Source organism: Dipodomys spectabilis, unplaced genomic scaffold, assembly GCF_019054845.1.
Source record: "Dipodomys spectabilis isolate Male_0828 unplaced genomic scaffold, ASM1905484v1 ptg000468l, whole genome shotgun sequence".
NCBI classification, from domain to species: domain Eukaryota; kingdom Metazoa; phylum Chordata; class Mammalia; order Rodentia; family Heteromyidae; genus Dipodomys; species Dipodomys spectabilis.
This window is the reverse complement of record NW_024871145.1, coordinates 861,365-888,540: the sequence shown is the minus strand read 5'-3', so window position 1 is coordinate 888,540 and position 27,176 is coordinate 861,365. Positions and strand designations below refer to the sequence as shown.

Below are 27,176 nucleotides of genomic sequence, written 5' to 3'. Positions count from 1 at the left end.
ATCTCCAATTAACCCCCTCCGCCCCCAAAAAAGAAAAAGCCAGAAGTGGAGCTGTGGCTCATGTGGTAGAGCACTAGCGTTGAGGGAAAAAAAAAAGCTCAGGGATAGTGCCCATCCCCTGAGTTCAAGCCCCAGGACTGACACACGCACACGTGCACACACAGATCAACACTTCATTGTTTCAGTGTTAAGTGTTCTGCTCACAGGGAGATGTGAATTTCTAGCTGCCAGATTTCCCTTTATCATAGTCTGGGGATTTCTATCCTGAGCCAAAATGGGAGATTTTAGCGAGGACTATTAATTGCTAAAGCTATGACTACAGTTCCTATTTGAATTACAGGTGTAACTGCAAGGTGCTTTTCTCCGCCTGTTTTCCCCCTCTACCAACACAAATGCTTTTAGTCATCAACTGATAGGAAAGATATTACAGAAAATAATTTCTTTTTAAACTAGTTTTCAACAATAGCTTTTAAGGAAAAAAGTATGTTAGATAATTGCCACAGCAACAGCCTTTTGTATTTATGTGTCTGAAAATATGTAGTAAAGATGCTTTCCTTTCCTTTGCCCCCACTTAGGTGCTTGTCTTGTTGCATTCGGAGTAGTCTGTCTGCTAGATTTATTCATATTCACTCAAGAATGTGTATGCAAGCATCTCTCTCTCTCTCTCTCTCTCTCTCACACACACACACATACACACACACACACACACACACACACACACACACACACACACAGAAAATCACTTATTTTCCACTAGTCCCTGGGAGCAACACCTAGCAAAGGGAGCGTGCTGTCCAAAGATGTTGCTAATGACAACTTCATGCTTCTTGCACCATACAGTTTCAGATTCTGCAATTTTCTTTATCAAGATCATGAATTATCTTAGGAAACGAGCTCAAGTCGTTAGTGTAGAAGCTATTATCAGAAGGGGCTGTTCCCATTATAACACAGTGACTAAACACAGAACAACTGCCTGTGTGGTTTGGAGGCTTTCATTGGTGTTTGGTTTTGCTCCTTATGAATGATTTCTGTTCCTCTTGCAAGCCTTTGCATCCTCTAGAGGAAAGAGGAAAAAGACACTTGAAAGGTGTATGGTTTATCATGTGGTAACATGCTTCTGAGGCTTCTGATGCCCCATGACTGTAATTATACCATGTAAGTGAAATGTTCTACTCTACCTGTTTACCTAAAAAAAAGATATTTTCCATTTCTCTCCAATGCCAATGAGTAGTAACAGTTCAGAGGTAGGGTTCATATTCTGTTAGGCTTTTCTAGTGATCTGAAACCTCACCAGAGCATCATACTTAAAAAGAAAGGTTCCAGGTGAACAAATGCACTCATGGTATTCAGTATATACTATGTGGGAAATGAACTGTGTAACTTGTGGGCAGGAATGGGAGGGGAAACTGGGGGGAAGCAAAGGAAGGCATGGCATTGTCCAAAAAGAAATGTACTCATTCCCTAACTTATGAAATGGGTAAGCCCTCTGTACAACACCTTAATAATAACAAAATTATATTAAAAATACAACAATAAAGCAGTGGAAATAAAATGTTTCCCTCCTTGCAATTTATAAAGATAATAATTCTATCTATGTAAGATAATTATAAAGAAATATGTTGCATAGTTTCATAGTTTAAAGCAGAGAAAGAATGGAGTCGCCTGTATTTGAGACCATAGCTTAGGGAAGTAGGAGGAGGAAAAGCGGGGCGGGGGGGGGGGGATTATAAATAACCAGACTTGCTTATAAGTAATAGTCGATTCAGGGTATTGGCAGAGATTAACTAATTGCCTACTCATAATGTTGAAGAAGAGCTTTCTTCTTGTGATGACAGATTGGGCAAATTGCCTGCCTCTAAGGCCCCATTTCTCATGGTACTACTTCAGAGAGACCTGGGAGGAGTATAAGCTAGATTCTTGGGCTCCATTTCCGATGACTAATTTAGAATCTTTGGTAAAAGGATTGGCAATATGCATTCTAATAACCTCTCTGGGTGATGGTGAGGCAAGCTGAAATCGGACAGTTACTGCTCTAAGGAAGGGTGATCTGGACAGGTAATGAAGAAGCCTGAGTTCTGGCTCTACTGTTTCTATAACTTACTGGGTAGCTGTCATCAAATCTCTTGACCTTTCTGTGCTTTTGTTCCCTCTCTGTAAAATAAGAAGTGTATAATCTCTATACCCCTTCCCAACTCTAAGATTTTTATGTAATCTGCAGTCTAGTCCCTCTTATAGCAATCTGCTGAATGTCCGTGATTTGTCATTTAGCCTCAAGATCCCTCACTTTCCACTCATCTGTAAAAAAAAAAAAAAAAATCCAAAGTTTATACAAATGCTTGGAGTACAAGAATGAGACACAGCTGTTTCTTGTTGTATAGTTAAACTGGATCAAGCAAAAGCCACTCATATTCCATCTATTATTGGAATAAAAAAATGTGGTTAATGCCCTTAAAACACTGTCAAGTAGAGCCAAGCACTGGTGGCTCATGCCTGTAATCCTAGTTACTCTGGAGGCTGAGATCTGAGCATTGGGGTTCAAAATGAACCTGGGCAGTAAAATCTGTGAGATGTGGAGTTGTGCCGCAAGTAGTAGAGCATTAGCCTTGAGTGAAAAAAATGGAGGGACGGGGCCCAGGCCCTGAGTTCAAGTCCTAGGACTGGCAAAAAAAGTGTAAGAACTTTACACAAATGTGTAAAAACTTAGTTCTCAGTGATTCAGGGGATCCAAATTGGTTACCCTCAATACCCTGGAAATGCATAATGAGAAGGTAAAAAATACAATTTGTTTTTCCTGATCATTTTGAAAACAAAGGTTCCAAATTCCCATTTCATACTGAAGGAGCGTAAGATTACTTAGATAATAATGGAGACTTGGAAAAAATTATATTGTGAAGTAAGTCTGGCCCAAAGAAACATAGGTCCCATGGTTTCCCTTATTTGAAATAACTAGTATATGTCTGAGACAAGCAGAAACGGTCAGACAAGGATGTTAGGCGAAATGAACCCCAAGATAAGGACTCAAATTGTTTTTTTTTTTTCTTGCTATTGTTTCTAACATATTTATAAGATGATTTCTTTGTTGCTTTGTATGTCCCTCCCCAACGGTATAACCCCTGTTTTCACTGTATTTGATGTTGTATAATTTGTGGAGGGGAAGGGAAAAAACAAATTGTTTAAATGGGGATACAAGTGGACCCATTGCAAGAATGAGATGTGCAAGACATTATGTCGAAAAATGAACTTTACAACTTTGGCAGGGGGGGAGGAGATGGGAGGGCAGGGATGGTAAGGGGAAACAAAGGAGGAGGCAACAATGCTTGATAAGAAATGATAAGAAACATACTCATTACCTTGCTCATGTAATTGTAACCCCTCTGTACAGTATTTTCACAATAAAAAATTAATATTAAAAAAGATAATTATGGAATTTTCCCTATTCAAGCCTTATCAAGTCAAAGAAACAAAGCCATAACAAGATTACACATAAAGAAACAATATAAAGGACTTGCCTAAAATAAAAAAAAAACTGATCATATTCATAAAGTTATCTGTACTGTGGAAGGAGAGCATTCTCATTGATAATAATGTAAATCAAAGTGGCTGGAGGTGTGGCTCAAGTGAGAGAGTGCCTGTCCAGCAAACTCAAGACCCTGAGTTCAAATCCCAGTACATACACTGCTTTGTTACATGGCAAACACAATTTCAATACATATTAATACAACATTAAGAAAAGTCAGGGAAGGAGAGGGTTGGGAATGGTTAGATGAGAATGTTGAAAGGGTAACATTGATCAAGATGCAGTGTTTATAAGCTGTTTTGTTGAATGGCAGCTCCTTTGTAAAGCTACATAAAGATAATAAAAAGCATTTAATTTAAAAAGAATGCAAATCAAATACAACTTTTCTTAGTGGCAATTTGTCAATATCTATCAAAAGGCATACCCTTTGGCCTGGAAAGTCTTCTTCAGGAAATTGATCTTATAGATGCTCTTTATATGTGTGCTAATAACATATGCACAAATTATTTATTGAAGCATTATTTATGTTAGCAAGAACAAGGGAAAATAAACTTTCATCCAAGACAGTCTGTTTTAATAAATTAGAGTACACTCAGGAAATAGAATCCCTTGCAACCTTTTAAAAAGAGAGTGAGAAAGGTCACTGCTCCCCAAGTCATATTAAGTGAAATAATCTCCAATTTAAAGTAAGCTCCAAAGAAATTCCATGTTTATAGTGTATGTATATTTTTCTTTCCCGCACTTGATCCATAAATGTACAAGAGATTCAGCTCTATTAATTTGCTCTTGAGTCACATCATTTGCTTGAGTCTTTCTGATGAAGTATAAGAACGTGCCATTGAAGGACTCACAATGAAAGTCTCATTATTTTGGTATTCTCAGCCCCACTGATCCTGGGCATTGTCTAGATGAGGGCCCTAGAGATTTCAGACATGTCTATGTCATCCCAGGAGCTCCAGCCATGTAGACTTTGCCTCACAGAACCCATCCCCGTAGACATGGGACCCACAGACCCTGGTCACTTAAACTCTGTTCCCACAACCCGCAGCAGTAAAGACACGAGCTGCATACAAACCAGCTCCCCCAAGCCCTAGCTGCATAGGATACCAAAACTCTTAAAATCAGATGAGCTGTCCAAGAGACTTAAGTTTATGAAAAGAAAAGCAATGGATGACTTGTATATCTGGTTCACAGGTATAACTTGTATTTTTTTCTTGTTGGTCATGGGGCTTGAACTCAAGGCCTTGGCACTGTCCCTGAGTTCTTTTGTGCAAGGCTAGCGCTCTTCCATTTTGAGACACAGTGCCACTTCTGGGTTTTTTGGTAGTTTATTGGAGATGAGTCCCCCAGACTTTCCTGCCCTGGCTGGCTTTGAATTGCGATTCTCAAATTTCTGTCTCTTGAGTAGCTAGAATTACAAGCATGAGCCACTGATGCCCGGCTAACTCACACTTTTGGATTGTGTATTCTGTAGCTTATTGAAAAGAACCTCAGATTTCGAGTCAGAAATACTGTATTGAAAAACTGTTGACATTATTGACTATGACTTAGATAAATCAATCACCACTGGTAGACAACTAATGACCCCATACTTTTATCTATATCACAATGTTATTTAGAAAATAAAAATGAGATAACATATATGAAAGTATGTTGAAATCTCTAAAGTGCTGTGCAGATTATATTATCATTACATTTCAGCACCTGCAGTGGCAAAGATAATTACAATTAGTTAAATTAGCTTCTCCTATATTATTACAAAGGACATGCCTTCCATTTACTCAAAGACTCTCATGGCAACTTATTTTAGAGGATACAACTTCAAGAAAGTCTCTGGTTCAGAATTTGACATGATTCACTGGGCACTGGTGGCTCACGCCTGTAATCCTTGCTACTCAGGAAGCTGAGATCTGAGGATATCAGTTCAAAGCCAACCCAGGCAGGAAAATCCTAGAGATTCTTATCTCCAATAAACTACTCTGAAAAAGCCAAAAGTAGTGCTGTGGCTCAAGTGGTAGAGTGGCTAGCTTTGAGCAAAAGAAGCCCAGGGATAACACATAGGCCCAGAGTTCAAGTCCCAGAACTGGCAAAAAACAAAAAAAAAAGAATTTGACATTGTTTATTTCTGTCACTGCATAGGAAGCCAGTAGCAATGATCATTTTTATAATACTGGAAAATCCTTGGCAATAGGGAAATAACATACACATTCATCACTGAATATGGCAATTTTTTGGTTTCTTAAAAATGGATGAAAAGCATAAACACTGATTTTTTTTTTAAATTTCAGTTATCTACCTCATTCTCTACCATGCCATCTTCGTATTTTTTGCCTGGACCTACTGGAAGTCTATCTTTACGCTCCCACAGCAGCCCAACCAAAAGGTAAGACTATTGCTTACTTCACAAAGTCTAAGAACAGAGAAAATGAGGGACACCAATAAAGCCAGAAGAGGACAAAAAGAGGAACAAATAACCTTCCATTACAAAAGAAAGTGAAGGTGATCTTTTTTTCTTGAGGTCTTACTATCTTATCCAGGCTGGCTTTAAACTGAGACTCAACTGATTTTCCTACCTCAATCTTCCCAAGTAGCTGTGACCATAGTCACTATCATGCCTGGCCCAGGATAAGTAAAGGTGATAAGAAGACACTAAATTAATCTGACATTACAAAAATTTATTTCTTTTAAACATCAAAAACACTATCAACTGCTGGCTGTTACCAGCTCAAGCCTGGAATCCTAGCTACTTAGGAGTCTGAGACTTGGAGGATTAAGGTTTGAAGCCAGTCCAGGAAGAAAAGTCTTCAAGATTCTACCTTCAGAATAACTAGCAAAAAGCCAGCCAGGAGGCATAGCTCTGGTGGTAGAATGCCAAATAAGCAAGCAAGCTGAGCAAGTATAAGGTCCTGGGTACTGGCAAAAAACAAAAACAAAAAACTTGCCAAAACAAAAACCACTATCAAAATGAAAAGACCATTGAAAGAACAGGAGAAAATATTTGCCATAAATACATTTGATATGTCAAGTGTTCAAATGTAGAAAGACTTCTTACAACTCAACAAAAAAAAAAAAAACAATTTAAAAACAGGGCAAAGACTTGAATAGACATTTCTCCTCCAAATAATATATACAAATGTCTAATAGTACACGAAAAGTTGCCTATTAGTCATTTAAAGAGATGCATATGAAGACTGTGATAATATACAAGTTCACAACCACTAGGAAGGCCAAAATTGAGTGAATGAATAAAAGAACAAATGAATACTAACGAGTGTTGGTGAGGATGTAATGAAATCAGAATCCTCCTAAGTTGATCCTAGGTGTATTAATTAAATGTTACAGCTGGTGAGGAAAAAGCTGTGTAGTTTCTCATAAACTTAAATGTAGAGTTGTCAGGTGATTTCCTCAAAATAATTGAAATCATGTACTCAAGTAATTATGCACAATTGTTCACATCAGCATTAATCATTATACCTGAAAGATAAAAGCAACCCATGTCCATCAATGGGGAAATATGGAGGAAGAAATGGAAGTCTGTACATACAGTGAAATATTATTTGGCCATGAAAAGGAATACAGTATTCACAAGAGTTACACGATGGATGAACCTTGAAAACATTATGCTACCTGAAAAACATCAAACATCAAATGCCACACCATTTTGATTACACTGTCATGAAATATTTAGAAAGGCAAATCCATAGTTAAAATGTAGATTACTGGTTGGCAGTGTCTGAGCATAAGGAGCAATGGAGATTGCTTAATGAGTAGCATTTCCTCTTGGGGTGAGGAAATGTTCTAGAACTAGATAGTGGTGACATTTGTACCACATGTCACTCACTGTATTGTACACTATGGACTGTACCCCTTAAAATGCAATGCGCTTTGCGACGTGAATTTTAGCTTATTAAAAATACTGATTTCCTTCATATTATTTATGAAGCTTCTTGGCCAGTCGAATGAGTGGCTGAGTGATTGGGAATTTTACAGGCCTAAACTGAGGGAAATAATGACAGGACTTAGCCAAGTACTGCAAGTATCTACTTGATACGATGCCTTTTTATCACTTTTACTTTGTAATATGTATGAGCAAGTACTTTAGGTCTATTTAAAATAGCCGCAATGTGAATTTCTCTAGCAAAAAGAAGATTCTAATCTATTGCCAATAGTTTCAGCCAAAATACATTTTATTGGCTCACTATGTTCTATTGCTCAATAAGGCTTGGTTACTGCCAGAAATAGTGCATCTATGATAGGGTTGTATTTCACACCAGAGACAACTTGTTGAATGATATTCATTCATCATAAGATATTCATCACATACAAGTAGAAACAGCTCTGCCTGCACCCTTCAAAAAATAGGTACAGTGTGCCATAAGGAAATTACATTCACAAAGACATCTCAAAAGTTAAAGTGCTACCACATGGTGCTACATTTAATTATCGCAATTAAAAATTAAATTTAAAAATATTCAGTATAATTGTTCTTCTAAGAAGAAAATAATTGAGGTTTTTTTTTTATATTAACTTACATTTAGTTACCGTTGTTTTTTTTTTTTGTGTGTGTGTGTGTGTATGCCAATGCAGTGGCTTAAACTCAGTACCTGAACATTGTCCTCAACATTAGCTTTTTCGCTCAAGGTTAGCACTCTGCCACTTGAGCCACAGCTCCACCTCCAGCTTTTTGATGGTTAGTTGGAGATGAGTCTCACAGTCTTTTCTAGCAAGTCTGACTTGGAACCACAGTCCTTAGAACTCAGTCTTCTGAGTGAGTAGCTAGGATTACAGGCATGAGCCCCCAGGACCTGCTTCTTTACCTTTTTAACAAAAGGCTTGTAGACATTTTACAAATGGTCAGTAATGGCATGACAAGGTGTTCAATGTTATTAGAAATCAGGAAAATTCTAACTAGCATCACCATAAGATCCTACTGCATGTTAACTAGAGAAATTAGAAAGATTGGCAGTATCAACTATTTTTAAATAACCTCCCTCTCCAAAATGAGAGTACAAAATAAAAGTTTAAATTACCTGCTATAATCTAGCACGTTGACACCAATGTTGTGAGATAGTCATTATTTTCTTTGTTTCACAAATGAAGCATAAAAAGTGTCTAATTTTTCAGTGTTTTTTTCTCTAACTCTTAAGTAGTAAGGATGACATTTAAAGATAAGAATTTTGACCACAGGGCTGGGAAGATGGCTCAGTGGTAGAGCGCTTGCCTTGCATGCATGAGGCCCTGGGTTCGATTCCTCAGCACCACATAAGAAAAAGGGAAAAAGCCGCAAGTGGCGCTGTGGCTCAAGTGGTAGAGTGCTAGCCTTGAGCTGAAGAGCTGAGGGACAGCGCCCAGGCCCGGAGTTCAGGCCCCACAACTGGACCAAAAAAAAAAGAATTTTGACCACAGACTCTTTTTCACCTTTGTCAATCTTTGACATACATTAAAGGAAGTTTTCAAATTTGTATTACATTGGTAAATCATTGGCCTGTCTTTGACAAGATTAGCAAACAAAGATCATAAGGGCTCAATAGCTATGAGTGTATGATCATATAAAAAGATATTTATCAATACTATTTTTTACAATAAAACATAAAAAGCGATATATATCAAAATGAACTTCAAGAAATGGAGGCAAGAGGGTTTTTTTTGTTATTTTGTCTTTTGTTTTTGTTGTAATTTTCTGGCTTTTTTCTCTCCTTTGTCACTGTTTTTGATTTTTGTGCTTTTTGTCTTCTACATAAGTTTATCTGTTTGAGGAAGGTAAGGGGGGGCCACAAAGGGTGAACAAATGCAGCAGTTGATATAAATGAGCTATACAACTTGTGGGTGGAGACAGGAGGGAAAAACTGGGAGAGAGAGAGGGAAAGGGTGACATTGTTCAAAAAGAAATGTACTCATTGCCTGACTTATGTAACTGTTACCCCTCTGTACATCGCCTTTACCGTAACAATAAATACATTTGAAAAAATTATCTTTAAGTAGTTGTACAAAGGAGTTTCAATTCAGCATGTCAGTTTGTAAATACAATGCATCACGATCAATGTCATCCCTTCATCATTCTTCCCCATCTCTCCCAACCACACCCATCCTCTCAAGCTACCTGGTTCCATTTTCGCATGTGTACATTGAGTATTACCATCGTATTCTCTCACCCTTTCCCTCCCTTTGTGTCTGGCCTTCCTTCCCTTGACTTCACCCCTCCACTGGCCACACATATTCTAGCTTCCTGGTATTTATTTTGTTAAACTGGAAGTTAGTTGTTCAAAGATCTGATTTAGGTAGTTGTTTTCAATCATTTCTGTGAATCCTGAAAAATGAAGTGTTGCCTTATCACTTCTGCTTCCAGTTCCACTTGTCCTATACAGACAAGGAGCGCTATGAAAATGAAGAGAGACCCGAGGTCCAGAAGCAGATGCTTATTGATATGGCCAAGAAGCTCCCAGTGTACACAAGAACTGGAAGTGGAGGTCAGTTTCTTGGAAGTCTCATATATATGTTTGTCTGTTGTGGGGCTTGAACTCTGGGCTTGGGCACTGTCCCTGAGCTCTTCAGCTCAAAGCTAGTGCCACTTCTGGTTTTTCTGGTAGTTAATTAGAGATAAGAGCCTCACAGACTTTCCTGCCTGGGCTGGCTTTGAACTGCAATCCTCATATCTCAGCCTCCTGAGTAGCTAGAATCACAGATGTGAGCCAGCAGCATCGGACACTGGAAGTCATCTAGGGAAAGTAACTCATTAAAGATCTTAGAAATATTTAAGCCTTCTATCTTGTCAGGCAGGCCCTCTTTTTGTCTTGTCTTCTGAAAACTATCATGGAATTTTTTTCCTCAACATTTTATTAAAATTTTTCAAACACACATAAAAGTTGAAGAGAACTATAATTAACTGTGATAATTCTACTGCTTACATTTCAGCATATTATTTTATTGTCTATCTGTTCATATTCCACCCTTCCACCCGTCTTTCCTCAAGCCACCTTATTTTTCTGATATATTTAAAAGCAAATAGCAGGGTGCTGGGAAGGTGGCTCAGTGGTAGAGTGCTTGCCTTGCATGCATGAGGCCCTGGGTTCGATTTCTCAGCACCACATGAACAGAAAAAGCTGGAAGTGGTGCTGTGACTCAAATGGTGGAGCACTAGCCTTGAGTTGAAGAGCTGAGGGACAGCGTCCAGCCCCAGAGTTCAAGCCCACAACCAACCAAAAAAAAAAAGAAGCAAATAGCAGATGTCAGTACACATCCACCAAAATATGTTTCAGTTTTTGTGGGGGGTATAAAATTTGTATTCAAAACACACACACATTTTGAATGCACAACTCAATCTTTTATTTTTTAAATAAACTAATTTGTATAACCAAACACACTTCTGTAACCCCTATAAATGTTATCATTACCCCATAAATTTCCACCATACCCCTTCCCAATCAATAGACAACCACTATTTTGATTAGCTTTCCACTGTAGAACAATTCTATGAACTAAAAAGTATGTTCTGTGACTGGCTTCTTGTATTCAGTCTAATGTTTTTGAGATTTATCCCAGTTGTTGTATGTTTAATTGCTTATGTTGATGACCAGTATTACATCATATCAATGTATCAAGACTGAATCAGTTCACAGGGAAATAGACATTTGGATTGTTTCCAGTGCTTAACTGATATAAGACAATTTGCTATGAACATCCTTGTGCAAGTATTTAAACAAAGATATGCTTTCATTTTTCTTGGGAAAATACCTACTATAGAATTTTATCTTTACAATTTATCGTCATGCACTGGAATGGTGTTTCTACAACCAGTTCTCTACCTTATAAATCTGAAAATCAAGGCTATTCTGTTAGGTCATCCTAATATTCCAAATAATTCAGAAGATTGTGGGGCTTTGGAGAGTATACTGTCAGAGACTTATGTTCCATTATTGTAACAAATATTTATTACGATTTTATTATTAAATATTTTATTATTTATTTTTATAAACATCATAAATAAATAATGTAATACAATAATGTTATATAATCATACTATTATTTGTTAATATAGTATAATATTTATAAATAATTATGAATAATATTACTTATTATAAAATATTATGATGATACCAAATGACAAATGGAGGCTTTTTGATGTGATATAGGTAATAGATCATACTAAGAACTTAATGTTATAGCAGTGATATCAGAGCAACTATGAAAAATTCAATATGAATAAATCTCAAGGAGAATTTTGAAAAGCCTTAATAAACACTGTAATGTTTGTGGTTGGAAGTGACACATTGTCTGGGATACATTTTAAATGTTCAAATAAAAAAGCAAAGGAAAAAACAGATGAAATAAAAAAGTGGCATTGTTGATAATTGTTGAAGCCAGTTCATGATGCACGGGGTTATGTACTATTACCTCTACTTTTAGTGGATGTTTAAAAACTTCCCTAAAATTATTTTTAAGTGATTATTGCAATTGAGGCATTCTGAGAATTGAGAATACAGAATTTGATAGAAATACCTATATAAGTTATTTAATTTCAGGCATTAGTAAACAAAATAATATGATAGAGCAGAGGCTATGTGCTAGTAAATTTGGCTTAGAGATATGTTTATTTAATGTCTAACGTGTTTGTATTTTTGTTATTGACATTATTTTATATCATATGTATGGGGTATGCCAAGACAGATGTACAGTGTGTAATATCAAATCAAGGAAATTAACATTTCTGCCTCCTTAAACATTTATCATTTTTGTGCTAGATACCTTCAAACTCCTTAATTATAGTTCTTTTAAAAATAAGTTGTTAGATGGATGCTCACCTGACTGTATTGTAGAACATCAGAATTTATCCCTCTGATGTGACTGTATTTTGCTACCTGACTTTTAGCAATCATTGTTCTCCTTATTTCTATGAAATTGACCTTTTCTAAACTCTTCATCATTTAAGCAAGAACATGAAGCATTTATCTTTTGGTGTATATCATATATATATATATATATATATATATATATATATATATATATATATATACCCATTACCATAATGATCTCCATTTCCATCCATGTTGCCACAAATGATGGGATTTCATTATTTTTGTGGCTCAACAATAGTCTAGGGTGCATATATACCATGTTTTTGTTATCAGTTCTTCAGTCCGTGCGCACCTAGGGCTGATTCCATAGCTTGGTTATAAATAGTACTGCTATAAACATAGGTGTGTAGATACCTTGATTATATGCTGACTTATACTCTTTTGGTTATATACCCAAGAATTGATCATATGGTAAGTATGGGTTGTTGTTATTTTTGCCAGTCCTGGGGCTTGAACTTGGGGCCTGGGCACTGTGCCTGAACCTCTTTTGCTCAAAGATAGCACTCTACCACTTGAGCCACAACTCCACTTTCAGCTTTTTGGTAATTTATTGGAGATGAGAATCTCATGGACTTTCCTGCCTGAGCTGGCTTCGAACCACGATCTTAAGACCTCAGCCTCCTGAGTAGCTAGGTTTATAGGCATGAGCCACCGGCACCCAGTGGTAGTTTTTCTTTTAGTTTCTTGAGGAATATCCATTCTGATTTCCATAGTGGCTGCACTAATTTATTTTCCCATCAGTAGTGTAAAAGAGTCACTTCCCCCTGTATCCTCACTGGCATATTTGTTTCTTTTCTTTTTTTAAATTTAATTGTATTGTCAAGGTGTTGTACAGAGGGGTTACAGTTACATACGTAAGATAATGAGTGCATTTCTTGTCGAACATTGTTACCCCCTCCCTCATTTTTCTCCTACTTTCCCTCCCTCACCCCCTCCCAAGTTGTAAAGTTTATTTCCAACATATTGTCTTGTGAGTATCACTTCTGACTGGAGCGAGATAGAATAGAATCTAAGTATTGATGTGTTTCCTTTATGACCAAAGATGTTGAACATGAACATTTCTCTATGTATTTAACAGCCATTTGTATTTCTTGAGGAATATCTGTTCAATTCACTTATCCATTTATTAATTGAAGTGTATATTCTTTTGGGGTTTAATTTTTTGAGCTCCTTGTATATACATATTCTTTTTTTTTTTTTTGTGGTCTGTCATGGGGCTTGAACTCTGAGCCTGGGCGCTGTCCCTCAGCTCTTCAGCTCAAGGTTAGCTCTCTACCACTCAAGCCACAGTGCCACTTCTATATACATATTCTTTATTCCTGCTTCAATCCCATGGCCTGTTAAAAAATTTCTTGGCTCAATTCTTTTTTTTTTTTTTGGGTCCGGTTGTGGGGCCTGAACTCTGGGTCTGGGCGCTGTCCCTCAGCTCTTCAGCTCAAGGCTAGCACTCTACCACTTGAGCCACAGCACCACTTCCGGCTTTTTTCTTTTTGCTTATGTGGTGCTGAGGAATCGAACCCAGGGCCTCAGGCATGCAAGGCAAGCGCTCTACCACTGAGCCACCTTCCCAGCCCTTGGCTCAATTCTTGTAGTTCATATCTATCTTTTAGTTCGTATCTAGCAATTTACCTATTTCTTCTTGATTTTCTTTTCTTTTCCCTCCTTATTTTGGTATTGATACTGGGGCTTGAACTCAGGGCTTCATATGCTCTTGCTTGGCTTTTTCACTCAAGGCTGGCACTCTACCACCTGAGCCACACCTCCACTTCCTCTTTCCTCTTCTTGATTTTCCAGTATTAAAATACAGGTTTTGAGAGTATTCCTTAGTGATCTTTGAATTTTATTAGCATTTCTTGTGATATCCCCTTTCTCATCTCTAATTTTATTGAACTGTGTCTCCTCCCTCTTTCTTTTGATTTGTTTCATTGATTCTTCATAGCATTCTTTTAGTCTCCATTTCAGTAAGATTAGTCTCTGTCCTGATCTCTTATTGGTTTTAGGTTTGGCTTGTTCATGTTTTTCTGGGATCCTGAAGTTCATCATTATTTATTTGAGATCTTATTTTTTAATGTATGTGCTCATAGCTATAGACTTTCATCTTAGCACTGCTTTTGTTGTGCCCCAAAGCTCTAGTAAGTAGTATTTTCATTTTCTTTTGATTCTAGGACTTTAAAAAGAGCTCTCTGTATTCCTTTGACAACTCACTGAACATTGAGCAGTGTATTGTTCAGTCTCCATGTGTTTCAGTGTTTTCTGTAGTTTCCCTTGCTGTTAATTTCTAGTTTTTATTCCATAGTGGAATGATACCATACAGGAAGTTATTCCAATTTCTTGTAATTGTTAAGATTTGTGGTATGCCATAAAATATGATCTCTTTAGGAGAAAGTTCCATGGGCTGCTAAGAAGTATGTATATCCTGTGAATGTTGAATGGAATACTCTGTAGGTGCCTGTAAGTCCATTTTCTCTATTGTATCATTTAAATCTGAAGTTCCTAGCTTGATTCTTTTAGTCTGGATTTTTTTTGGTTAGAGTGGGATAGCAAAGTGACCCATTATCCGTTTGTCATATTTCTTATGTTTTGACTTTGGTATTTGGGCATCTGAGGCCGAGTTATTGTTGGAAACGTTAATCACCGTAGTCTTTTACTCGAAATGTTCTTAATATTTAGGCAGGATAGAATAATTTCACGAATGAAGTGCTATTCCTCACCACTGGACTAAGAGCATAACCCAGTAGCTAGACTTGCTATTTGGGACTGTCACCCACTACTCATATAAAGAAAATTTTGCTTCAGTCTTTTATAGTTCCTAGTGTTTAGGTTGCTGTTATCTGTGAGCTTAGGATGGGGTTGGTCAAAGGTCAGTCATTTCATTTTGACGGTCTTGGGGCTTGAACTCAGGGCCTGGGTGCTGTCCTTGAGTTTTTTCGGCTCAAGGCTAGCAATCCACTACCACTCTGAGCCACAGCACCACTTCCTCAAGGGTCATTTTGTCTGCTTGTAGACTGCTTTCAAGTTTCGAAGCTTCCCTTCTTTTTGCACTAAGAGCTCTTGCTAGCTGCAAAAAGCTTTACACCTTGTGGGCTGAGCAGGTTGCAACTTGCTCTACAAACACTCTAGTTTTTTGTTCCTAGGAATATCCCTCAAATGTGTAAGAAAGTGTGGAGGGGGAGAAAAGAGAGCTCTGAGGTTTACAGTGGCAGGGGAGAACTGGGGACCGGGGTTTAGGGGGTGGGCCTCAGACACTTCTGCCTGCTGATCTCTGTGTTTGCAGGAGGGAGGTGGCTGGGGAAAAATCATCCATGGCTCAGAACTCTGTAAGTCTCTAACCTGGAAGCAAACAAGTAGGCAAGAGGCAGCTCCCAGTCTGGTTTCCATGCTTTTAGACTTCACTCAACAGTTCATCACCCTGTATGAGGGAGGAGGCTGGGGAAATCCTATGAGTCACAGGACTCAGGTTCAGAACTCTCCAATCAGCAAGCATTCATAGCCAGGAGACCCAGTGCTTGGTCTCTGAGCACTCCTGTAGCCCTGGGATTGATGCTGTGTCCTCAGGGGATGGGACTCACACCTTACCAGGCAAGATGAGGCCACTAGCCACAGTGCCAAAAGTCTCTGCTACTATGTCAGACTTTCTCCCTCTCCATGACAACCTCTCATGGCCAGCTACCATGGCAGACACTCTGATCCATGATTGTTTCTTGCTTTCATGTCCCAGAGAAGCTCAATATCAAGCAAGAAAAGTCCCCTCTCGAGATGGTGCTGTACTATAGTTTTCCCAAGCTAAGGGAAGTGGTGAAAGTCTTTTTATTCTCCTAGGCTAGCTTGCCATGTAGGAGCAGTCACTGTTACACCTAATCCTCACCCTGAGTTTAGTATTTACTGGAACTGCAGGCTTATCTCCAAAGTGGAATTGCCAGTTCTCTTGCCAGGAACATCTGGTTTACTTTTTGACTGTCTTCAGTTTCCCTTTCCCCTTGGGGAACTGGGGTTGGAGCTGCAACTCTTCTTTCTCTGTGTCTTTCTGTTTCTCCAAGCTTTGTAGCTGTTTGTCACCTCTCTTATGATTCCCAATGCTTCGCTCTATTCAGAATATAGTCTGTCTTTTGTTACTGTGACTGTCCTCATTTGTGGAGTCTAAAGGAAGACATTTCTAATCCCACCCTCTCACCTTGTCTTCTCTACAAATTGTTATTCTAAGAACCACTGTCATTACCAGAAAAGTTTTATTCACTGTGCACATTCTAACCTCTGGAGGCAGGAGATAAATGATGATTCCTTGTTTTCAGACAGGAAATTTAGAATAAAAATAAACTTAATGGTTTTTCTGACATCATTCAAGCAATTGCTTGTAGTTTTAAAAATACAACATCTGGGGCAGGGAATGTGGCTCAGTGGTAAAGTGCTTGTCTAGCATGCATGAGGCCCTAGGTTCGATTCCTTGGTACCACAAAAAATTAATAAAAATAAAAAGGAAAAATAACCATTAAGATTATTTTTTAAAAAGACATCTTATGGTTAGTTATCCAAATATGAAACTTTTCCTCTCACTTTCATTCCCTCCTCACCAAGACTTATCCAACAAGGGAAAAAAATACCTACCACAATTCTATATGATTGCCTTTTGTTTGTCAGCTTGATATGAGGTCAACTAGGTATAGTCATTGTATTGCAAGATATCCAGATAGGTTAGTAAAATGTCAGATCTTACATTGATCCCTAACAAATACTAACCATTTTATTTTTCCTTTAGCTGTACGATTCTGTGACCGGTGCCATCTGATCAAGCCAGATCGCTGCCACCACTGTTCTGTCTGTGCCATGTAAGTGACAGCTATATTTTCCCTAGGCTGAGCTTGGCCACTGATGGTTGCCTAGACAACAAAATGACTGATCCTAACATGTAACCATGCCTAGATAAGAGCATTTCTTTTCCATCCTAATGAGCACATGCCAAACACCTTCACGGGGATGATGAGGATTCAAGCTATTCTAAAGATAGAAAGAGAACTAAAACCACATTTAAAAAATAACCTTTTTTAGAACAGTTTTATGTATATAGATTTATTGTGTAGATAGTTCTCATCTATCCTAGACCTACATTTCCCTATTATTAACACATTTCATTATTATTTTATGCTTGTTAACAATTAAACCAATATTGATATATTATTTTCAACTGAAATTATATTTATATATACCAAGGGGGCATAGCCAAAGTAGGAGAGTACCTGCCTGGCAAGCAAAAAGCCTTGGGTTCAAACTCCGATATCCCCAAAACAACAATAACAAACCCCCCAAATGTCCTCAGTTTCCCTCAATGTCCTTTATCTGTTCTAGGATTCCAGCCCAAATACATTATATTTAGTCTCCTTAGTTACTCTATGCTGTGACAGATTCTTCAGTTTTACTTGTTTTGGATGACCTTGACAGTTTTCAGGACAAAGGATTACGGTGTTTTATAGAATTTTCCTAAATTGAAATTTGTTTGATCATTTCTCATGATCATTAGACAGGGGTAATGTGATTATGAAAGGAAGACCATAGATATAAAGCTTCCATTCTCATTTAATCAAATCAACGGTATTGATAAACATGAGTTTTCACTGCAATAGTAATCTTGATCATCTGGCTGAGCTATTGCTTCTCAGGTTTTTCCACTGTAAAATTATTCCACCCTTTCCTTTCTATGCTACACCCCTTGGAATGAAGTCACTATGCACAGCTCACACTGAAGGAATGGGAAGTTATATTCCCTCTCCTTGAAGATGAAATACCTGCATAAATTGTTTGAGATTCTTCTGAGCTAGAGGTGTGTCTCTTCTCTCCCATTTATTTATCCATTTACTTATAGCAATAGAGAGCCATAGATAATCATTTTCTGTTTTGTTATGACCCAATACTACCTTATTTATTTTCTGACTCCAGCTATAGCTTTATTTTTTTTTCTTTTTGTGCTAGTACTAGAACTTGAACTCAGGGCCCTGAGCTTTTGCTTGGCATTTTTTGCTCAAGGCTGGTGTTCAACCTCTTGAGCCACACCTCTATACCTGGCTTTTTGGTGGAGACTAGAGTCTCATGGGCTTTTCTGCCCTGGCTGGCTTTGAACCATGGCCCTCAGATCTCAGCCTCGTAAGTATCTAAAATTACAGCTATGAGATACCAACACCTGACTATTCCCGCTTTTTAAATGATACTTCTTATATTAATATATCTAATATTCACAGAAGCTTTTCTTCTTGAGTAGTAGTTCCAGCTATATGTTGCCTGCCTTTAATGCAAACTCAGGCTATACCATGGCTTTTTCCCCTGAACTTTTAGTAAACTGAGTGCTGAACAAAACTAGAGGAGATACCTTGAACCTTTTCTCTACAGTAATACCCTAGAATTTCTTATCCTTCTTAAAGGTTGGACATCCAGGCATATAATTTGCTGCTAGCATAACCCTAAAATGTATCATGAGTGGCTCATCCTAAGGGTAACAAAGGATACAGTAGTTTGAGAGTTGCTGTCATGGAAATCTGTGAAAAGGTGTACTGGAACTATGTAAAAATATTGGTGAACCCTTGAGTGAAATTTTGAGGTGTTGCTTTGTGTCCATAGCCTCACTTACCACCCTATATTTTGTCCCCTTTGTAGGTGTGTTTTAAAAATGGACCATCACTGCCCTTGGTATGTCCCTTTGATTCATTTCTCTCCTCTAAAAGGGTCAAAGTTGCTAAAGAGGCCCACTTTCCTAAGCATAGTTGCAACACATCTATTTCTGCCACCATAATTCACTGGGCTTTGTATCTCTGTGGGGGACAGGGGAGGGGTAACATTTTAAAGCCAGAACAAATAGACCACTCAAGGTATGCTAGTGAATTCCTGAGGTCACAAAACTAATGGTTTCCTGTCCATTAGCTTTAGCAATTGAGCATGGTAATGATATCCAGCATAAGTATTTCTTCTGTTCGACATTACACAATTCAATTTTGTTTCTGGCTGGCTTGATTCTGAAATATTCTCCATTGCTAAATTCAGCAATTCTACAATTTTTATGTATCAGACCTTGGGACCTAGTGCAAAACTCAACCAATTCCAAAGAGAACATGCTACAACTATAGAAAGTTTAGTTGTAAGTTTTTAACAACTCAGAGCTAAGGTTTCTTGGGTGTGCCAGGGACCGGTTTGTGCTTATAAAGGAAAGGAAAAACAAGTGAGATATAAACTTGTTCTTCCAGTCTGTTCCTATTAAAGGACTTCTATCTTTGTTGGGTTTCTACGTGACACATAATGAAACAGCAGGAGTACTGTGCTTCCATTGCATGGTCTACTATGTATCCGATTGTTCTTAATCAGTACCTTCTGATTTCAAATTTGTTTTTCTTTTTCTTCTTTTTTTTTAGGGTTAATAACTGCATTGGATTTTCCAACTACAAATTCTTCCTTCAGTTCTTAGCTTATTCTGTTCTCTACTGCCTGTACATTGCTACGACAGTCTTCAGCTATTTCATCAAATACTGGAGAGTAAGTTGTTGTTTTTTAATCCTGAAGGGTCCTCCCCTAGATGGCAATATGTAATGCTATTGACCTGATAGCCTCTTCACATTTTGAAATGTAATAGCTAACAGTGAAAAGCCACCCAACGGAAAATAAGTTTTCCATGAATACTCTGAGACTTTAGAAACTTCTGTTTAAACGTTCTAGTTAAATGTTTCTGTTATCATGACAGTCTCGCCAAGAACCTAATGTATTGACTCTTTAAAAGGTACTTTTGTAGTTGAGGTTTTTGTTAGTCCATTTATTACTAGTTACATATTTGAAAAAATGTTGACATGAACTCTACATTACTATTTTCTAAGAAAAAGTGGCTAACAAAGCACTTCCCAGTTAGAAAATTCAGAGGAGAGTTACAGATTTTCTATTGGATAGAAAGATGCACTGACTCATTTTCACATAGGGCCAAAAGGAAATGGAACTATGTATGGCAAACAACTGATTGAGAGTTGAGAGAACCAGGGTATGTAATACTGGCTCTGTTATTTGTTTCATTTTCCTCATTGCCAAGATCCAATGGAGCAGATGTTGAGGTGCTTTACCTTTTAAAATGTGATTCTAATCGTTTTAATGACATCTCAAACAATTTGTTGCCACCTTTCTCTGCCTTGGGTGATATCAGTCATCTCTTATCTGTTTCCAAAAAATTAAGACAGATTTTCCATTTATGCCTATGTATAGGGTCGAGCAGAAATAAAATATGCTCTTTTTAAATTTGGTGTCAATGGACTTGAGAAGATCTCTTCCCAACAACTCCAATACAATTCCTAACATATCCATGATGAGGGCTGTCCAAACTGAATCTATCAAAAGACAAATGTGGGCAGAGCTATTAGCTAGTACTTTACATATTAAACAAGAGCCTGTATAATGGGAATATCTCACTTAGTTGAAAAGGTAGCACAGTAGGAAAAGAATATGAGTCCTGTGGTCTGGATATAAATTACAAAACTGGAGAAAACTAGAAGAGAGAAAGCAGTGAGAAACAAAATAGCTGAGAATATTTAAATTGTAAATTAAGCCTTTTATTCCAAATCGTGTAAACATTTCTATTTCTTAATTTAGATATTTACTGTTTAAGAATTAGAACTTACATAGTAGATATCAAAATCTTAAATTCAGAGACAAAAAGAAACTATAAAGACAAATGACAAAGTTTTCTCATTTTCTTCACATAGGAAACATTCCACATTGTTACACGTCATATCATCTCTTCTTTGGCCCCTTCCACAGCCCAAGATCTATTATCTATTGCTCCTGTTTCCATGACCTGTTTGGCATTCTATCCATATGTGAAGCTCCTGCTCTAAATGTGAAGAAAATCTGCTACATCCAATCACAAAGGAAGTGTCAACCTACATGCCTTTCTTCATTCTTAACATAGTAGGCTACTGTTTAAGAATCACCTTTTACCCTCATAACAAAGTCAACAACATTGCATTCCACACATTTTTCCTTTAGCCCTCATAATCAGCCACTAATCAAATGCTACAATGCAAGCCAGGTGCTGTGTGCTTTTAGTCACTCTTGAAAGATGATAGTTGAATATGAATGAATCAGCAGAAATGTACCTGTATTCACAAACCATGCTACAAGGGAACATAACCTTGTCCTTTTTTCCTATTCCCTCATTTTTTTCTTCCAAAATAGCTGAGCTCATGCATGAAATATGGGCAATGAGGAAACCCGTCTTGAGTTGTCTTCATAATGAAAAGGGCATTCAGGGCAGTCTCTCCCAGCCAGACAGAACTTTAGTGTCATTTAGGGATGGCTTTCTCCATGTAAATGGAGTTTCTCCTTAAAATAACAAGTAAACACTGCCGTGTATTTAAAAAGCTATGTATGGAAGAGGTAAGCTGTGCTTCTGAGAACATAACCCCTAGTGTATAATACAGTGTTGTATGGTACTTTCAGATTCATTATTTCATCCAATCTCACCACTACCCTGTGAAGTGGGCAAAGCAAGAATCCTTTTCATTTTTTCTTTTTCTTTTTTTTGTGGGTCGTAGGGCTTGAACTCTGGGCTTGGGCGCTGTCCCTCAGCTCTTCAGCTCAAGGTGAGCGCTCTACCGCTTGAGCCACAGCGCCACTTCTGGTATTCTAGTGGTTTATTGGAGATAAGAGTCTCACAGACTTTTCCTGCCCGGGCTGGCTTTGAACCGGGATTCTCAGATCTCAGTCTCCTTAGTAGCTAGGATTACAGGCGTGAGCCACCGGCACCCGGCCTAGTAAGAATCCTTTTCAAAGATTAAATTATTGAGAGGCTCAGAGTAGCTAAGTGACTTACCCCTGACAACCTAGCTTATACATTTTAATTTGGGAATTTGAACATAAGCTTGACCCTAAACCCAATGATCTTACAAACTCTCCCAACGTCTTATTGCCCATTATGATTCAGCTCTGGCAAAGTTCTAGTTCTTTTGGAAGAAAGAATTCAGATCATTATATTATTTTGGTCCTCTCAATATTAACTTAAACAATAGCTACGTCAGTAGATTAATCTTTATCTTATACAAAAATAGTAATACACACCTCCCACACTGGGTCATGGATCTCCTCACAGTGGCTATGAATTACTTTAGAAACATAGTAATAGTATTCGTCTACCAGTATTCCTCAAGGCTGTCTCCAGATTATTGCTTTGAGTGATTTAGCTTGGTTATCTCCTGAGGAGGGTTTGTCTGTTTTTGTTTTTTTTATTTAAATAAAGGGCTGTCACCCTCTGTAAACAGCAACAATAACAAAAAAAAAAAAAAAACCAGATAAACTTTCTCACTTAATTTTTCATTTTGTTCTTTCTTTTCTAGGGGGAATTGCCCAGCCTTCGCTCTAAGTTCCATGTCCTTTTTCTCCTCTTTGTGGCCTGCATGTTTTTTGTCAGCCTTGTGATTCTCTTTGGTTACCATTGTTGGCTTGTCAGCAGAAACAAAACTACCTTAGGTAAGACTGAATATTATGACTAGGAAAAAACATATTTATGTGTATCAGAGTGACCTATAGACTGTTCCAAAGGATGAGAAAAGCTTACAATGAGGCATTTTCACTATAGTGACATCCCTTTGCCTCCAAACTGAGAAAAATGAATATATACTTACAAAACTGGAGAACCATAATACATGAGATTTACTGACTAAAGACAGCATTCTTGAATGAAATTTCTTGTACAAAACCAAAGATTTTCACAGCTCTTTATAGCGCATATTGGGTAATAGCTATTCACATTCACAACTATGGAAATTTCCAAAGCTGTTACTGTAAAGAAATGAAAGGCTGGTGCATATCTCAGTCGTGAGAGCAGCTGTTCAGCAAGCACAAGGATCAGAGTTCAGACCTCACTATCAATCACTAAATAATCACTTTTGCTAGGAAGTGTGACTCTATCACTATAGAGCAGTTGCCTAGCAGGTGTGAGGCCCTGAGTTCAAACTCCAGCATCAGAAATAGTAGAAATGAAAGAATCACTAGAGGAGGGAACATCAGAAGAAAGGGATGAAGATCAGAAAAAGAAAGAATCTAATTAATCAAGCATGTTCTAACTGTCCTGAGAAAGTATCCAAGCTAATAACCTGAATGAAAAATCTTTGAAAAAGAATCCAATCGTTCACTATCTACAGTAATGAAGGAGCTATGTCAGGACCAAAATATTGAAAACTGGAAGTGGAGCTGTGGCTCAAAGTGGTAGAACACTAGCCTTGAGCAAAAGAGCTCAGGGACAGTTCCACTTCTGGTTTTTTGATTGGTTAGTTGGAGATGTCTCCTGGGGATTTTTCTTGGAACCACAATCCTTAGATCTAAGCCTCCTGAGTAGCTAGGATTATAGGTGTGAACCACTGGCACCCAGCATAGGCCTATTATTCTATGGAAAACTATATTATTAAGGATTCTAGTACAGTAATGTTTTTCATCTATGGTCAAACAAATCTTTACATGATCTATGCACAGGAAGGAGGAAAAAGGGTTCAAATTTGAATGTGTAAGTAGGAGAGATTTGGGGAAAGTTTAGTGCAAAAGCCATTGCATTGGGGAAATTTACTGGTTAATAATACTAATAGCAAAGTAAGTATGTGTACCCATTTTCAAAATCAAATATAAATGTAGCACTTAGCTGTTAGGATGGTAAATGAGGACATTTGGCTAAGAGATCAGCTACAAAGTAGACAAGTACTAAAAGCTTCATGATAACAGGGTCTGAAAACAAAGGACCAATGGGAATGGACAGATTCAGCCAGAGCTCAACAGTGGAAGTGTTTGCTTAATGAGATAAATGTGTGTCTAAAAATAATATGCACTAATATGGTCCACTTCCTTATAGTGTTTGAGGTGATTATATTCCACCCATTGACATTTTATCTGGAGAAAAGCTTGGTTTCTTACATTTCGGACTTCAGTGGGAACATCTTCATTTCTGCAATGCTTCAAAACCAAATCAATGTCATTACCATCTCTTTATGTGTCATTACTTTGGTCCCAGCTCTACAGATGGGGACCATTTGGCTGTTGTCACCACTTTGATTCAAATAAAGTGCTGTTAAATCTGTTCCTTCATTCCTTAAATCCAGCAGCATGAATACATTCTACCCCTATGGCTGCTTAATTATTTCTACCATCATGTGTTTCCCCCGCCGGTTTAAAATTCCAAGTACCAGTTCTTTATATTATATAACAAGATAACAAGCTTAGTGTTTATTAAGTGAGTAGGGTGATTTTTTCCACAATAACTAAGAATAACAGGACTCTGCAAACACAGCAAAAATATATAGAACCAAGTCATATTCACAGAGAAATATAAAATCAAAACTATAAAGAATTTTTTAATATTTTTCTTCCTCTTTCCTTCAATTCCACTACCCTGTTCTAGAGGCCTTCTGCACTCCAGTGTTTACAAGTGGCCCAGAGAAAAATGGATTCAACCTTGGCTTTATCAAGAATATCCAGCAGGTTTTTGGAGATAATAAGAAATTATGGTTAATACCTATTGGGTCCAGGTAGGTAATTATTACCACTATAAGAGGCTGATTCTAGACCATGCCTTAAAGCAACATATTCAAGTTTTTATTATTGCATGCAGTCTACATTACAATATACAGTATATATTACTGTATAATACTCTAGACCCTAAGTTTTTCATTTCTAGGTTTGTAACAACAGATCATGAGGCATGGGTATGATTAGACAGATATTACCATACTTTATTTAAGGCAAGGTAAACGTTTTATATATGTTCTTCATAATCTACATGCCTGATGTCTCAATGATTACATTTCTGCCAATTTGCCCTAAAGATAGAGTCAAACTGCACAAAAATGTTCATCACAGAGTATGCATAGTGGCACACAACCTTTAGTTCCAGCACTCGAGGCTAAGGCAGGTTGGTCATGAGTTTGAGGCCAGCCTGAGCTACTTAACAAGTTTCAGAGTAGCTTAGGCTACATAGTCTTTTTCTTTTCTTTTTTTCTTTTTTTTTTGGGGGGGGGTCCAGTCATGGGGCCTGAACTCTGGGCCTGGGCACTGTCCCTCAGCTCTTCAGCTCAAGGCTAGCACTCTACCACTTGAGCCACAGCGCCACTTCCGGCTTTTTTCTTTTTTGCTTCTGTGGTGCTGAGGAATCGAACCCAGGGCCTCATGCATGCAAGGTAAGTGCTCTACCACTAAGCCACCTTCCCAGCCCTACATAGTCTTTTTCAAAAATATCAATAGCAATAATACTAATGAAGCAAGTTTTTTAAATGCTGATCACATGATTATTTATAAGCAATAATTTTAAAATAACCTAAATATCTAATAACTTGTGAATATTTATTTACTTGTTATATACTTATTAACATATTGATTTGTGTGTATATATATATATATATATATATCCACTAGATAAACCATTATACAGTCTCAAGAAATGGTTATAAAGAGTATGTTGGAATAAGAGAAAATGTGTACTATATTTTAAGTGAAAAATGTAAAATCCCCATGCTAGGCACCAGTGGCTTACACGTGTAATCCTAGCTACTCAGAAGGCTGAGATTGAGGATCACAGTTTGAAGCCATCTGGGGCAGGAAAGTCCCCTGAGACTCTTATCTCCAAAATTAGCTACCAAAAAAGCTGGAAGTGGGGCTGTAGCTCAAGTGGTAGAGTACTAGCTTCGAGCAAAACCAACTAAGAGACAGTGCATAGGCCCTGAGTTCAAACCCCAGTTACAGGGACAAAAAAAAAAGATATAAAATACCAAATGGCATGTAACATGAAATATAAAAGAAAAACCTCAGAGGAGAAATGTACTAAAAATACAGAATCATTAGAGCAATCGTTTGGAAAACATGTTGTTCTTTTCTCCATTTTCATATTCAGGCTGACATATTAATATTTTTGATGAAGGAAAATGTTCAATCAGAAGGAAAGAATAAGCAGATTGGTTTCAAGATTGTCAGTATTTTTCAGATGGCAACAAGACTGTAAGGAAACCAGTGACTGAGAAACAAGTAGAGTTGTTCTTGTGTCCTCTGAGTGTTTTTGTAAGCTGGCTTAGCCACCAGCAACTGAACTTGTTCTGGAGCAGAGCTCATTCACAAGGCTTTTGTATCCCCCTTAAACGTGCTTCTCAGACAAGGCATTTGCATTCATTTTTTTGAGGAAACTATGCTGGGATCAGGTGGCAATTACAGAAATTTCTCTCCTCCCCTTCACTTATTGCCCTAATACTTCCTTTGCTTAGTAATTTATAGGCTTATTTGTTCAACATGTGATATAGTCAAGTCACCAGGTATAAATCACAAGACAAAAATATGTCATAGAGTAATGTTGATTAATAACTGTTGTCAGTAATTAGCCACACCCGATTCCCACACAAGTATATACAAATACTCAAACACCATCACCACATCAAAGGGAGGTTTAAAATGAATGTTTGCTGGCATAGAAAACAAAAGGAAAAATCAAAGCCTATTCACTTTATAATCAGTATACTTACATTCTCTGAAGTGTACTGTAAATAAAATCTATAAACTTTTAATTAACCATATTCATGAACAGGAGAAAAGGCACAGATAATATCAAATGAATAATCCAAAAGTCAGTAAGATTTAAATTTGGAATCCATTCAGATACACACTCAAGTGTTTGAATTCTAACCCTGCCTAGCCAGGGCCATAACAATGCTTTTAATGTGTACAGTCCCTTGATGGCCAGAAATTAACCAAGGAGGTGACCCTAGCTTACCATAAGTAGCCACAAAATAGACCCACATGTGGATAGTTGTACCCCAGATATGTACTCT

At 37.6% G+C, this 27,176-nt stretch overlaps 1 protein-coding gene across 2 annotated transcripts in view; it reads left to right on the top strand.

Annotated features, from left to right (window-relative positions):
- The window catches only part of Zdhhc15 (zinc finger DHHC-type palmitoyltransferase 15), a 105,133-nt gene that overhangs the window by 43,385 nt on the left and 34,572 nt on the right, over positions 1-27,176 (top strand). For both annotated transcript variants that reach the window (XM_042668688.1, XM_042668687.1), the window contains 7 exons: positions 5,806-5,900; positions 9,864-9,984; positions 17,123-17,192; positions 19,009-19,041; positions 19,758-19,878; positions 22,716-22,848; positions 24,767-24,893. In XM_042668688.1, coding sequence (XP_042524622.1) covers positions 5,806-5,900; positions 9,864-9,984; positions 17,123-17,192; positions 19,009-19,041; positions 19,758-19,878; positions 22,716-22,848; positions 24,767-24,893 — 700 coding nt within the window. The remainder of the gene's footprint in view (positions 1-5,805; positions 5,901-9,863; positions 9,985-17,122; positions 17,193-19,008; positions 19,042-19,757; positions 19,879-22,715; positions 22,849-24,766; positions 24,894-27,176) is intronic.